At 37.3% G+C, this 13,713-nt stretch overlaps 1 protein-coding gene across 2 annotated transcripts in view; it reads right to left on the bottom strand.

The window, feature by feature from the left end:
- TRHDE (thyrotropin releasing hormone degrading enzyme) overlaps positions 1-12,522 on the bottom strand; it is a 260,813-nt gene extending 248,291 nt beyond the window's left edge. Inside the window, exons 1-2 of one of the 2 annotated variants that reach the window (XM_026667718.2) lie at positions 11,478-12,522; positions 4,764-5,037 (exon numbers count right to left, since the gene is read on the bottom strand). In XM_026667718.2, the coding sequence (XP_026523503.1) occupies positions 4,764-5,037; positions 11,478-12,283 (1,080 nt within the window). In that variant the 5' untranslated portion in view covers positions 12,284-12,522. The remainder of the gene's footprint in view (positions 1-4,763; positions 5,038-11,477) is intronic. The other variant, XM_087967997.1, reaches the window with a different exon arrangement.
- Between the last annotated feature and the right edge of the window lie 1,191 nt (positions 12,523-13,713).

Below are 13,713 nucleotides of genomic sequence, written 5' to 3'. Positions count from 1 at the left end.
AAGGTGCTGCTTTTAAATCTTTAAATCCCTTCATGACATGTGGCCATCTGTGGGACCCTCTCCCATAGATGGGAACCCTATCCCACCAGATCTGAACTACGCACTTCTCTGCCATGGTGCCCACCTTATGGAATTTTCTCTCACCAGAACTGATACTCTCTTAACATTCCACAGCCCCCACAGAACATTAGTATGGCTTCAGGCCTGAAGATTCTAGGGGACCAGGGAATTCTGGTGATGGCTATTATCTTCTCCTGTTTTTATGGTTTTTATACTTGACATAACTAAAATGATATATTTATTATTTTTATTAAATGTTTGTATCAGAGCCCAGAGTCACTTTCTTGTGAGATAGGTATCCATACAAATTTGACAAATAAACAGTATTACAGGTTCCAATTGAAGCATCACCAAATGGTATTCTTAAGCATTAACATTCCTCTTTCCTTCCTGCTTAATGAATACAGGCACTTAGAATGAAAACTGTATCATCGCTATGCTGGCTATAGACAGAACAGTTGCATATGGTATTATAACAACTTCTCTGAGTGAAAGACCATTTAAATAAATGCTGTTGATCTATCGCATTATACTAGTGTATCACTGTCTTTACTAATGGATTTCAAATTTATTCAGGTACAAATCACTATATATTATTCTGATTCAGGGAAAGCACAGTCCAATCAAGCTACATGCCCAATTTTTGAAGAAAAGTATTCTTTTCTCTTATTTGAAAGACCTCTAGCAGCCAGAAATACCTGTATGAAATGTAATTATCCACATACTTTTGAAGAAAGATATCAGGTAAAATAAGGCCACCAAATGAATTTGCTGTACTATAACCACTAAATATATTCTCAAGTGATAATTCATTTTTCAAGTCAATGCAATGAAGAAAGTAAGTAAATTATACAGCTCTGAAGTCATGTATCAAAGTATTGCAGTCAGTTGCTTTTCAAACGAAAAACAATAAACAAAATTGTGATTTGGCTTTGGGGAACTTCAAATGAAAGCTAAGTAATATAATTCAAAAACTGCAGTATACCTTTTTGAGAATTATGTCAGGAAACAATTCCTACTTTCACAATATTTGCTGTGATGAGAGGAGAAATATGTATTATAGTTTTGCAATCCAGTTGATTTTAAGATAACTGTCAGTGGGCTGGCCTTCAGTCAAACAAACAAATTAAACCTGAAATCTCAAACAATGTTACTACAAGGCAGATCCCACTGAACAAAATGAAATAAATGGTATGCATTACATCTGCAGGAGATCCCTCCTATAAATGTTAACAACTTGCTTTTAAATAGAATTTATACCACCAAAATCAAAGGACAAGATAGTATATATGTCATTGCTTAAAAATAAAATGTTTCTCCCAAAAGCATGCGATCTTACAGTTGGAATTTCAGTCCAGATTTGAAAAGACCTTAAGTCAGTCATAAACTTCCAATCTAATTTAATCTCTTTGCTACAGATGGGAGGTTGAACAACTAGCCTTGTGGTGCAATCAGAATAATCTTGAACTAAATACACTCAAAACTGTAGAAATGGTGGTAGATTTTAGGAGAAGCCCTCCTATACAACCACCTCTTACAATACTAGATAACACAGTATCAACAGTAGAGACATTCAAGTTTCTAGGTTCTATCATATCTCAAGATTTAAAATGGATATCTAACATCAAAAACGTCATCGAAAAGCACAACAAAGAATGTTTTTTCTGCGCCAACTCAGAAAACTGATGATTCAGTTCTACAGAAGAATTATTGAGCCAGTGCACCTCTATAACTGTCTGGTTTGGCTCTGCAACCATACAAGACTTCAGTGGATAATTAGAACTGCAGAAAAAACAGTTGCTACCAACCTGCCTTCCATTGAGGACCTATATACTGCATGAATCAAAAAGGGCTGTGATTGTTTCAACTTCTACCCTCAAAACGACTCTATAGGGCACTGCACACCAGAACAACTAGACACAAGGACACTTTTTCCCCGAATGCCATCACTCTGCTAAACACCTAATTCCCACAACATTGTCATTATTTACTAAGACTGTATTACTATTACTCTTCTCATCCTTCCTAGTACCTATCTCTTCCCACTTATGACTATAACCGTGTTGCTTGTATCTTTACAATTTATATTGTTTTGTTTTCTAGTATGATTTGATTGCTTATTAGTAACCTATCACTATCACTAAGTGTTGTGTCTTATGATTCTTGATGAACGTATTTTATTTTTTCTTTAGGTACAGAGGGTATATGCACCAAAAGACAAATTCCTTATATGTCCAATCACACTTGGCCAATAAAGAATTCTATTCTGTTCTATTCTATTCTACCATATGTCTGAACCATTGCATATGCAAACTTGACATAACAAATGTAAAAATTAAAAGTGCGTAGGAAACAGAAAAAAATGTTTTGTTTTGAAACTAGAATACAATACCAAAAGTTCTGCCAAACTATTTCAATTGTTTGATTGTTGTGGAGTTTAGAGGTGAAATCAAATCTGAGTGGGTCAAGTGATGAAAGGCTGATATGCATTGCCCCATTCACCCTCCTTTCCCTTAGTAGCTTCCACTGTGGCTTACTCCAATGGCCCAACTACTACCGCACACCTTTCTGTGCCTCCCCTTCTCTACTTCCTTTTAGCTGCCTCCCAGATATTCCAGCACAGCATATTCCTCACATCCTACCTACATTCAATGTGTAGAATGCAGGCCAAGCCCTTTGAGTTTTCTTGATCTCTGAAATAAATGGAGAGTATACTATGGAATGTAGCCAACATTCCCTTGTATCCATGCAGGAGGGAACGATGGTGCTAGAATAAGTAGAGGGTGGACAGGTCAGCCAATGAGATATGTTGTGCTATAATATTAGTGGTGGCAACTGAGAGAGAAGCTAAAGGATGATTTGGGGAAGATTTTGGAATGAAGCACATGGATTAATGTACAGTAATGTATAGTAATAGTGAATGAGAGAACATTGGATGGATGGGAAAAAATCAATTAAATATGCTGTTCTCGGTGCATGGACTAAAATATGTGCCTTGATTCACTACAGATCACATGAAAACAGCTGTATAATGCAAATAATTATTTGTACACATATTTTACATATCCTAGTAAAAATGTAAACAGATGAAAAACTTCTCTGACATAGTCTTTGATTTGCAATTTTATTACTACCACAATTTGGACTAAACAAAAGAACATTTTTCCCATTTGACTTTCAACAGGAATGTGAATTGGCAGAAGTTTTGTTTTAAATCATCTATTTAGCAGGCAAAATTGTTTGTATATATTTTGGTTTGTTACATAGTTACATAAATATTTTTACACAAAAGGAAACTGACATCAGTAGACTTCCATTAATACATTAAGTATGTACCTTTCTGCCAATTACTATAAGCCATAAGTGAATATCTCCTTCAACTGGAATACCAAGTGAAAGTTATGATGTAAAAGTCAAATGGATGAGGTACAATATAAATGTAAATGAAATACTTCCCAAAAAATGTGTATTATACATTATAAAATACATTATAAAACCTACTCATCAACGATGTAAAAATATGGCTGAAAATCCAATCAGAAATCTTGTATTCTTGCTAAGCGTATGTCTATAGACATAATAGAATGGAGCCATAGAAAGGTTTAGTGGAAAAATTATTAAAAATTTCATCCTGGAATAGAAATGCTAATTATGTTAATAGTAGAACTTTTCAAGGTAATAAATTTGAACAGAAAATAGGTGGTCAATTCTAGCAATAGCTAATTTCTTATTGAAACAACTATGTTGATGCTTCTTCTTCACAATCAGCTTCAAATAATAAAGTCCTTTATTCAGAAAATAGAATGGCTTAATTAGAAGACCACAAAGCATTTCACAACTCCAGAATGCTTCACGTAATTTGTAGTTAGTTCCACTGTTGATCTTAAGAAAAAATATTAGCCTTCAGTAGACTGATATGTGAATTCTAAACCTTACAATAATTCAAGCATGCTGAGAAATATATTTAAAATCACTGCTTACAGTGGTACCTTGGTACTCAACTGCTTTAAAACTGGTCAAATTTGGCATTTTGATGTGAAATTTTTTCCCCAGTACTCCTTTGTTTGGTACTCGATGCACAAGGTAAAACTTGTTGACTCACTATATTATTCCTTATTGGGGGGAAATTGTTTGGTACTTGACATTTTTGCTACTCATCACACTTCCAGAACCAATTAATCACAAGTACCAAGGTACTATTATACTTTTAAAAGTGGGGGGACTCTTCATTACTAACTAAACATCCATGAGAAAACCTGATTTTGAAAGATGGCATACAAATTTTGAAAATAAATAAAGTAAGTAAAGAAGGATGAAGTTCAAGACCTAAGCTCTTAATAATAACAGTTCCTTTGACTAATTTCTATAGATGATGCTAGCTGCTGAGAACTACAGATTGCCACAAGCTATAAATTAAATAAATAAACACAAATAAATCAAATAATTTTCCTATATTAAAAGATGCAACAAATCTTTAAAGCTGCTTCAACAGCTCAATCCTATATTCTCTTTTCTGACTCTAAAAGATTAAGCAGGTATTGCAGACTGTCAGTATAAGGTGCTAATTGGATATCTATAAATTAAACAGAAATGGTCATTTGCCAAAGAGACATTGCTGAATAACTAAACACTTTTATCCGAACATGTCATGTTCATTCCCAAAATGTTTCCCAATGAAATTATGTAGACTGAGCAATACTTACTACAACACCATTGTTTGTGGTAGTCTCACGGTATGTAAAATTGCAAACAGTCCAAGCTAAATAATATGTGGACATGAGTGGAGTCTGTGTAAAGTGATCCGTAACCCATCCATCTTCTTCAGAAACAGAAGTTTCCACTGGCATATTGGACAAAGATAAATAAGTTGCTTGATGTTTGATGCTGATTTTAAATGTGGCCTTGTAGATAGGCTCATCAAAGCAAGGAAAGGCTTTTCTGGCATGTGTAGGAGAAAACTGTGTAACTGCAAGAAACCTGGAAGGAAAAAAAATGTTTTTATTCAGAACTGGATGCAAAAAACAAAATATTGCAATGCAAAAGAGGCTAATTTGGACTAGTGGTTAAGACACTAGGCTAGAAACCAGAAGCATGTGAATTCTAATCCTGCCTTAGATCAGCTAAGTGACTTTAGGCCAGTTATTCACACTCTCTGCCCACAATATCAGACTCAGGAAATAATTGGTTGATTCCTGTCAGTCAACTCCCTGTCACACCCAATGGAGCAACACTTGGTTAATCAAAAAAATAAAAATAAAGATCAACTTGCAGGAAATTTGCAATGGAAAAAAAAAGAGCAACAGTCATTTGAAGCTTTGTCAACATTTTTTCCTTTTGGACTAAAATTATTTGGTTTTGAATGACCTTTCATTGTGTATAACTGGAATTATTATGGCCATATCTGTAACTATAGATTTTTATAAAAAACATGTTTTGTTGAACTTGAGAAAGTGTTTGAAAGAGCAGTAATATGCAACATAAAACCAAAATTACAGTTAACACTAGAGAAAATGTGTATCTGATAGTTCTATCAATATGGTTTTTAAAAGTCCTTGGGGTAGCTTACAAAGTGCTGCAAACTATAGCAGAATCTTAGACAGGAATAAATCCAGGAAAAATAAAAGCAAGTTAACTATACTTTACAATCGTATTAATGATATAATTACCTTTTGGGAACTCTATAAGAAAGTATTAATGCACTCTGACTTCATAATGCTGTATAGTGTTTTCTCACCTAAGAATACTTGATGGCTTCCATTCAGTGTTGACTTCTGACAACTGTCTGGACAAGCCCCTGCAGTTTACCTGGCAAGATTTCATTCATGGTTTACATTGTCTGCTTCCCAGAACGGGGAGTTTGTGATTGGCCCAAGGTCACCGAGTTGGCTTTGTGGTTAAGACGGGACTAGAACTCACCATCTTCTGGTTTCTAGCCTGATGCCATAACCACTATACCAAACTGGTTCTCATAAGAATACTGTGGAAACTGTTGTTTTTATAAGCAAAGTGTCAGTAATATTCCAAATTGAAGGTATTTTCCAGGTGCCTATCTTGCTCCATCAGTAGTAATTCCCTGATATTTTACTATGTGTAGAGTTTATCAAATAGACATATTAAGAAAAACTGTGTCAAATATATATAATCATTGGCTCAGTTCAAAGAGCATTATGTTACAGCAAATATTGGTCTACTTTTTTCCCTCTTTATTTGCACATTTAAAAAAAGGACTGAAAACCTCTACTTTTGGTTTTGAATATATTGCAATTCCAAAATATAAAACAAACAGAAACAAGGATTGCTTTCAGAATCAGGTTTGTTAACTAAAATAAGACAGAACTTGCTAGGTTTGCTGTAATGGGATATTGCAATATTAATGGGATAAGTCAACATCGGAAGTAAAAGTAATTTAATTTTCAGACTTGCAGAGAAAAAGAGAACGGACAACATGGAATCCCATGGCCATACTATTGGTATAACATTTTGTTTGTACTTGGCTTTATCTAATTCCAATGGAAAAATACTTATTTAATGATGGAGGGGTGGTGAATGTTTAAAAGCTATTGAAAATAAATCCACATTCTATATGTTCACATGCCCGCACATTACTGATATTGTAACAACTGCTAAGACACTGACTGCTTGTTTTACCGATTTGAAGGATTTTAAACCTCCATTTTATTTCTGTATAATTTTTGTATTTCTTTTCATCCAGAAAGAAAAACTAACAAAACTCTGTATAATAGAACTGCAAAGCTGATGGAAGTCTTGATTTACGATTTCATAATTTAGGCAGAACATGATTTTAATTTATATCATGGTATATGTCTGACAATATTTTATATAGTCTTCAAAGACCAAATATTACTATATTTTTTTCAAATAAATGCATGTAACTTTGACAACTGAAACAGGCCTCTATTAAAATGACACTTTTAAAAGTATGGTAATTTCTACAATATTTAGATTTCTTTAATTTCACTGAAAATTCAAATTATTAGATGTTTAAATAAATACTAAATCCCACTTGTTTAATGCCTCCTTGTGCTCCCAGACTACTTTTGAAAAAAAATTCAACTTTCTTATATTTTCATTAATATTTTCAAGTATTTAGTTCTTGAACTTGGCATCTCAAAACCCTCATTAAAAAGAATTATCAAAATTCCTACAATAAAAGCTAGAATCATTACACTGACTTTTAAAAATGCATTGTGATAAGTTGAAACATATATGATAGTTGAAAATATACATTCTAAAAATGGTTAATGATATAATTATTTCAAATAAAAACATGTTCAAAGCTCACCCACCAGATTTGTGACAACTGGTTGTTCTATGTCATTCCAAACCACTAATGCCAGAATATCTGGAACAAAATTAATTGCAGGACTAAATTTTCAGTCAGAGTGGATGAACTAATGTGGGCATTCTTTAGAATGGTAATAAATATCAGAAGGACCAAATTGAAAAGTTGTTTTTTTAAAAAATATTTATACATGAAACTGATGTTGACCTGGCGTTAATTTCTTCCTCATGAAAGACTTACAAATGCCATTCTTAGCCCTCAAATACTAAATTATATGTGTGAGAGATCAATCATATCTTTGTATTAACTTCACCAAGCATAAATAATTATGTACTAACACATTGTGCTCTTATGTGCTGAATATAAATGAAATGCAGTAAAAGCTTATTTCTATATTCTGATACTTGTTGAAAGTAAAAATAAATTAGAGGATTAAAATGTATTCATAGCTTGTGGGCCTTATGGTGTACTTAATAACATGGTGGTTTTAATACATTAGAAAACATATCTTGACTATCAAGTCATTTATTAGAAAAATGCAAATAGAAGTTGTGATCCTGCATATGTTTTGCTTAAACTTCAAAATTTACACACATGTGATAGTTGATGACAGGATTATATCTCAAATGTGTAATTATTGGTATGAAAAACTTACAGGATGGCATCCTTGAATACAAATGACAGTAATTTGTACCTATTTTAATTCTACCTTTTCTATTAAAAAGGCAGACATGTTTCCTAAAACATCCTATCTAGAAATTGGTTTTGAAAAGTAACAAAGCTATTAGGATTGCTTTATTCTAATATATATAAAATCAGATATCCAGTTAATTTGTATATGATGTCCTTTAAAATGCTGTTATGTCACCAATATAGTACAATGACAACTAAAACTTTTATTGTAGTATTTTGATTTTACTTTAGACAATCAAATATTAAATTACCTCAATAGAAAAATTAGTATTTTTAGAGTCTCAGCAATATTTTAGAAATATTTATGGTATTTGCTGATATAGTCAAGAGATTAGCCCTAACTTCCTTTATTTATCTTTATCACTTTTACAAAAATATTAGATCAAATGAATAAATAAAGGAAATATAGGTCTGCTAAAGCCAATTATTAAATATAAACAAGTCAAAGGACATAACTGCTTGGGAGCAGTTCTTTATCATTAAGCTATTTTGCATAGAATGTTGACCAATATTTTGTATGCTGATTACTAATTTTCTTAATTGCTATATAATCTCATGAAAACTCTGAAATCATTTTAATCATAGGTCATCCTGTTTCCAACAGTTATAGGGTTGCCAAACTTTCAGGCATATTTTTCCACAGAAATGTGTTCTAGATCATGATTGCCAAATAAATTTCTGATATTTCAAAAAAGAAAACATTAAACAATTCAATGTGGTCTATATTTCAAAAATACTTTACTTCTCTCTCAGAAAAATACAAAGTGCTTGATCCTCTCTATGTGAGATTAGGTATTGATCTGTTGACTTAAATAGAGCTGGACCAATTTACAGCAATTTAAAATTTTGTTTTGTGCAATTCTTTTGTAACTGAACAATTCTATGGCACTCTACTCAGAAGAAAATGCCACAGTATTCACTGAAGATTATTTGCAGATAGGTGGGTACAGGACTGCAACATAAATGTATAATCAGTAAATAACTATGTGAATAGATATCAAAAATATTGGTATTATTTATTCTGTGTGTACATATACTAAGACTTGTTTGTAATTGTTATATTATTGCATGTGCATTGATCACTTATAATTTTGCCACAGCCTTTCAATTACTTCTTTGCACTTGCCGTATTTTTTATTTTTAATCTTTTATTGTAATTTCTTGTTTTTAAAGTTGTATCTTCCAGAGTCCACTTCCAGAGAGTTTGGTGGCAAAATGTTTAAGAAATTAGTATTATATAGCTTAGAAAGAAAATTTGCCTCAAACTACCTTTTTCTGTGGAGATGCATAAGATGCATCAGTAAAAAGTCATTTATTAAAGCAATAAAAATAGAAGTCTGTGATCCTATATACTTGCTGCATGGAGTTTGGAGTAATATCATTTCAATGAACCATTATGCTGCAAAATCATTTCACACATTTTGAGGAAAGTTGTACTACTATCAGGTACAGAATGTTGGCATAATTAGTGTGAAGGCACTCTCACTTTTTGGATGGCAATGACTTAAGTAAACTAGTTGTTCAAGAGAAATTCTCAAAGATATGAGGTGTACAGAATAAGATTAAGGTTGGATTTTCAATGATGTTCTATACATCTAATACATTCTATATTTCTGATAACAAAGTTATCAGAAATTTAATTCTGCTTTCTTTAACCTAAAGCTTTCTTTAAGGAATTAGGGCTGGGCTTTGATCTTTGATTTGCTGAATAAAAAGCCTAAACATGTTCTTAACAGACATGGTCTATAATGTGATTAAAAAGGGAAGTGAACTATTTAAGAGTTGTCAGTAAAGAAGCCCAAGATTTTCTTCTCAACTGCAGAGCATCCTTGAAATGGATGGTCTAAAAAATCATAACAAGGAAAGGAGTACTTTTCTCTATTTGAAATTCTGAAACTTCTCTTTCATTGTTTCTGCTCTCTCAGCAAATCCATATTTACTATCAAACAGATCTAAACCACTATCCCTAATTGTAAAATATTTACACAATGTTGCTTCAAAATTCGTAACAAGTTTAGTACTAAAGTCCTTTGCAACTCACTTGAATATACAACAAAATATTTCCTCAATATACTGTAGCTAATAGATTCATGTACTGGTGGTACTCTTTAAAACTTTCTCAGTAAGAGAAGCTTCTTTAAGTTCTATAGAACTAAGTTCCTTTTATCCCAATTTTTATGCTTGTTGATGTAAACAAATGCATATGGAACAGTGCCAAGTTAAAAAGAATGTATCCTACAGCAACAGTAACCAATTTGCTGCCTTCAGATACTTTTTATTGGCAATTCAGTGAGCTGAAAAACCCACAACAGTGGGAGGATACCTAACCAGTTTGCCTATCCTGTCTTGGACCTTATGTTGAAGATGTAGGAAATAGTGGCTGGTCAAATACAGCTTTCTTACAGACTTGAAAAACACTTGCAAATTATTCTGTTAACATCCCAGGGTGAATTTCCGTTACAAGCTATGAGCAGTAAAATCCACTTCCCTACTAAGGACACAGTTAGAAAAAAACTAATGAAGTACAATGAATTGTTCCCCTTTTTCCTAGGATTGCCACACAGGTTTGCCTTTCTGTGAAATGAAACCAAGAATAAATGCAGGGAGACCCCATTGTGCAGACACAGGTATAGCAGAATAAAGTTACTTTGCTGTTATTATTGCTATAATATGAAGAGATCTCTCTTAACTGCATTCAGAATTAAAACATCATAAATGTTCTAAGACATTTCAGCCTTAAAATACTCTATACTTGCAGTATTCTGCTTCTTTTAGCTGGTTCTCTTTGAACAGGAAAGTTTATACACACTTTAAGTCAGTAAATAAGTTGCAAATAGAAGGAGTGTCCCAAACACCACATCACAATCACACTACAGAGTATTTAAAAATTAAAATAATTAAATAATAATTAAAAACTTAGTCTAAAACCTCTCTAAAACATAATATAGTAAGTTAGGTAGTTTTAAAATGCCACTATATACACAGGGCTAAATCACATATGCATTGTTTGATTCAAGACAATTATTGCCTTGGAAAAGAACCTGTATCAGATCCTGCCTAAGTAAAATGTGAACTTTGCTGGAGGTATAGGATAGAGTTTAAGCAAGGTCACATGAAAACTTTTGAAGAAGTTTAATCAAGTGGATTTAACTACAAACATATCAATTTCTGACATATAGGAGTTGTATTAAAGATGCTTATAAAGTCTTTTATGTTCTAAGATAAAATGTTAAATTAAAAAAAATAGTTTTGGGAGTTGCTGGGAAGTTAAAATTTTCGATTAACATGACTCTATATTAATAGAAATGGTGCCCATGTGCAGGAATTTTCAGGAAGCACTTGTTATTCCGACTTGACACAATTAAAAAAGAAGAAGTTAAAGAGGATAAGGGAAGGGCAAGCATGGAAAGGAGATCGATACCTTCTTTCCCCGTAGAGGACGTAAGAGCTGCGGAAAAATCCCAAAAGCTCGTTCTCGATCGGAGCGTTGTAGAGGATCTTAAGGTTGTAACTTCTCTGCTCCTCTAAGCTCCGATTGAGGACTATCACGAAGACCTGGGTCTGAGGGTAAAGGAAGAAGCCGGAGACATTCAAGGCACCAGCCAGCCGGTCCTCAGCCACGCGGACTGCTTCGATGTGCATGCGGTGGGCGTGGAGAACGATGTAACGGGTGGCGTTGAGACACTCGACTTGCACATTGACCTCGCCGCTGAAGGTGAAGTTCTCCATGAAGACGCTCAGCATCAGGTTGTAGTGGAGGGGGCGCAGGTGTCCGGGAAGGCGCAGCTGGGTCCAGGGCTGCTGCTCTCGCCGCCTCGGCCACTCTTCCTCCTCCTCCTCCCCTTCCCCTTCCCCTCTAGCAGCTTCCAACGCCACGGTCTCTTCCCTTGCACTTCCAGGGGTTTCCCCGGCGCTGTGCTGATTCAGGCGGGCACTTCCTGCGGGGGCTGCGGCGGCGGGTGCCGCCGGGACACTTCGGTTGCCCGCCCTGCCTCCTGGGCCGTCCGAAGCGGTGCCGCTGCTGCACTCCTCGATGCGCACGCTGAGCAGCACAGCGATCATGGTGACCACCAGCAGTGCCAGGATGGAGACGGCGAAGCCCATCACCAGGCGCTTGTGCACCGTTATGTGTCGCTCGGTGGTGCGGGGACGAGGGGCCGCCGCGTCTGCCCACTGGCCGGAGAGCCCCCTGCCGCCGTTCCTCAGAGCAGCGTCCTCCTCGATCATCCTGAGCACGAAGGATCAGCTCTTCTGGCGCTTCTCGGCCAGGAACATCAAAGTAGCGCCACCCTTGGCTCCTCCCGCAGGGTTGCCGCCGTTCCCCGCCGGGGCCAGGAACGCATCAGAGACCGCCGAGACACACACAGGGGAGCACCTAGCAAGGAAAAAGCCCTCCGCTTCTCTTCTGGCAGCCTCCCCGCCTCCTTCTGCCGCAGCCGCTGCGGGTGTCACTTTGCGAGGAATCCTTCGCACTCCCTAAGAGCAGCCCCGGCGGCCGAAGGAAAGCTCCCCGCGCCCCATGTGGGAGGAGGAGCCGCCGAGAGCGGATTGGGCAGCGAGGGCTTCAGACGCCGGGCGTTCTCCTCTAGGCAGGTCTGGGCGCCGTTTCCCGGTCGGCGCTGGAAGGAGAAGCTCTCGTGCGAGTCCAGCGAAAAGAGCCAAGAGCTCCGGTTGGCCGCCTCCTCGCTCTCCACAGGCTACTTATGCGCTCCCTCAAACTCGCCGCGCCACAAACTCTCCTCCCACTCAGCCCCTCTTGACTTAAAGGGTCCGCTCTTTGCTTCGCCGGCGTCCATTTTTGCCTAGACGGCTCAGGCGCTCCCGAGAGAAAGAAGAACCCGAGGCGAAAGGGATCTTGGCACAGACGAACCAGGTGCTGACTTTTCAGCTCCGCGCAGCTTCGGTTTCCGGCCGCCGGCAGGCACCGTTGTGTATACTTCGGCGGCGGCGGTTCTGTAAGCAGAGAGTCTGTAACCTGCGCGTCTCTAGGAGCGCCTGAAGCTTGACGGGGCTGCCTAGCACTTGGTGGTCCCGCGCCCTGTCGCCAGCTCGGAGTCCGTGGGTTGGAAAACAACCCCCGGACTCCCGAAGAGAACTCGTCGAGGGAAGAAATCGGCGCAGGTCGGTCGTGGCCGCCGCACCTGAACGGCGCAACTACATTCTTTTGGAAAGGTCTGGCGGACAGACTTGGGAAAGTCCCAGGAGGCAGAGCAGGGAGGGTAGTAGACGGAATCGGCGCGCGGCCGGCCGGCTGGTGTTCAGCTTCTCTCGCACGTTACAGAAGAAACGCGCGCGCGCACATCGTGCAGCCGCCGCCAATAAGGTCCAGGGAAACATCCGCGGCACTGACTCTTTTTGAGCGGGGCTGTGGGGGGGCACACATTACAGTGGTGTACTTGAAAATGCGTTCGTCGAGGGAGGTGCAGAGGGCGAGCAATGCTTGACACTAGTGGCCTCTCAGGGACAAACCTTGAACGAATTTGCCGGCGAACGCCACATCATAAATTTGCTCCGTCGCGAGATTTCCCCCCCACCTTTTATACACATATGTTCAGCATGCATACATACACATGCATGCATGTTCGGCATGAATACATACATGCCTACATGTTTGGCATACATACACAGTATGTGCAGTATGTGCTGAACATGTATAA

This window comes from Notechis scutatus, chromosome 6, assembly GCF_049901735.1.
Source record: "Notechis scutatus isolate UNSWTSFEM ecotype Mainland chromosome 6, rNotScu1.2, whole genome shotgun sequence".
NCBI lineage: Eukaryota > Metazoa > Chordata > Lepidosauria > Squamata > Elapidae > Notechis > Notechis scutatus.
Note: the sequence above shows the minus strand (reverse complement) of the source record. Positions and strands in the feature narration are given on the sequence as shown.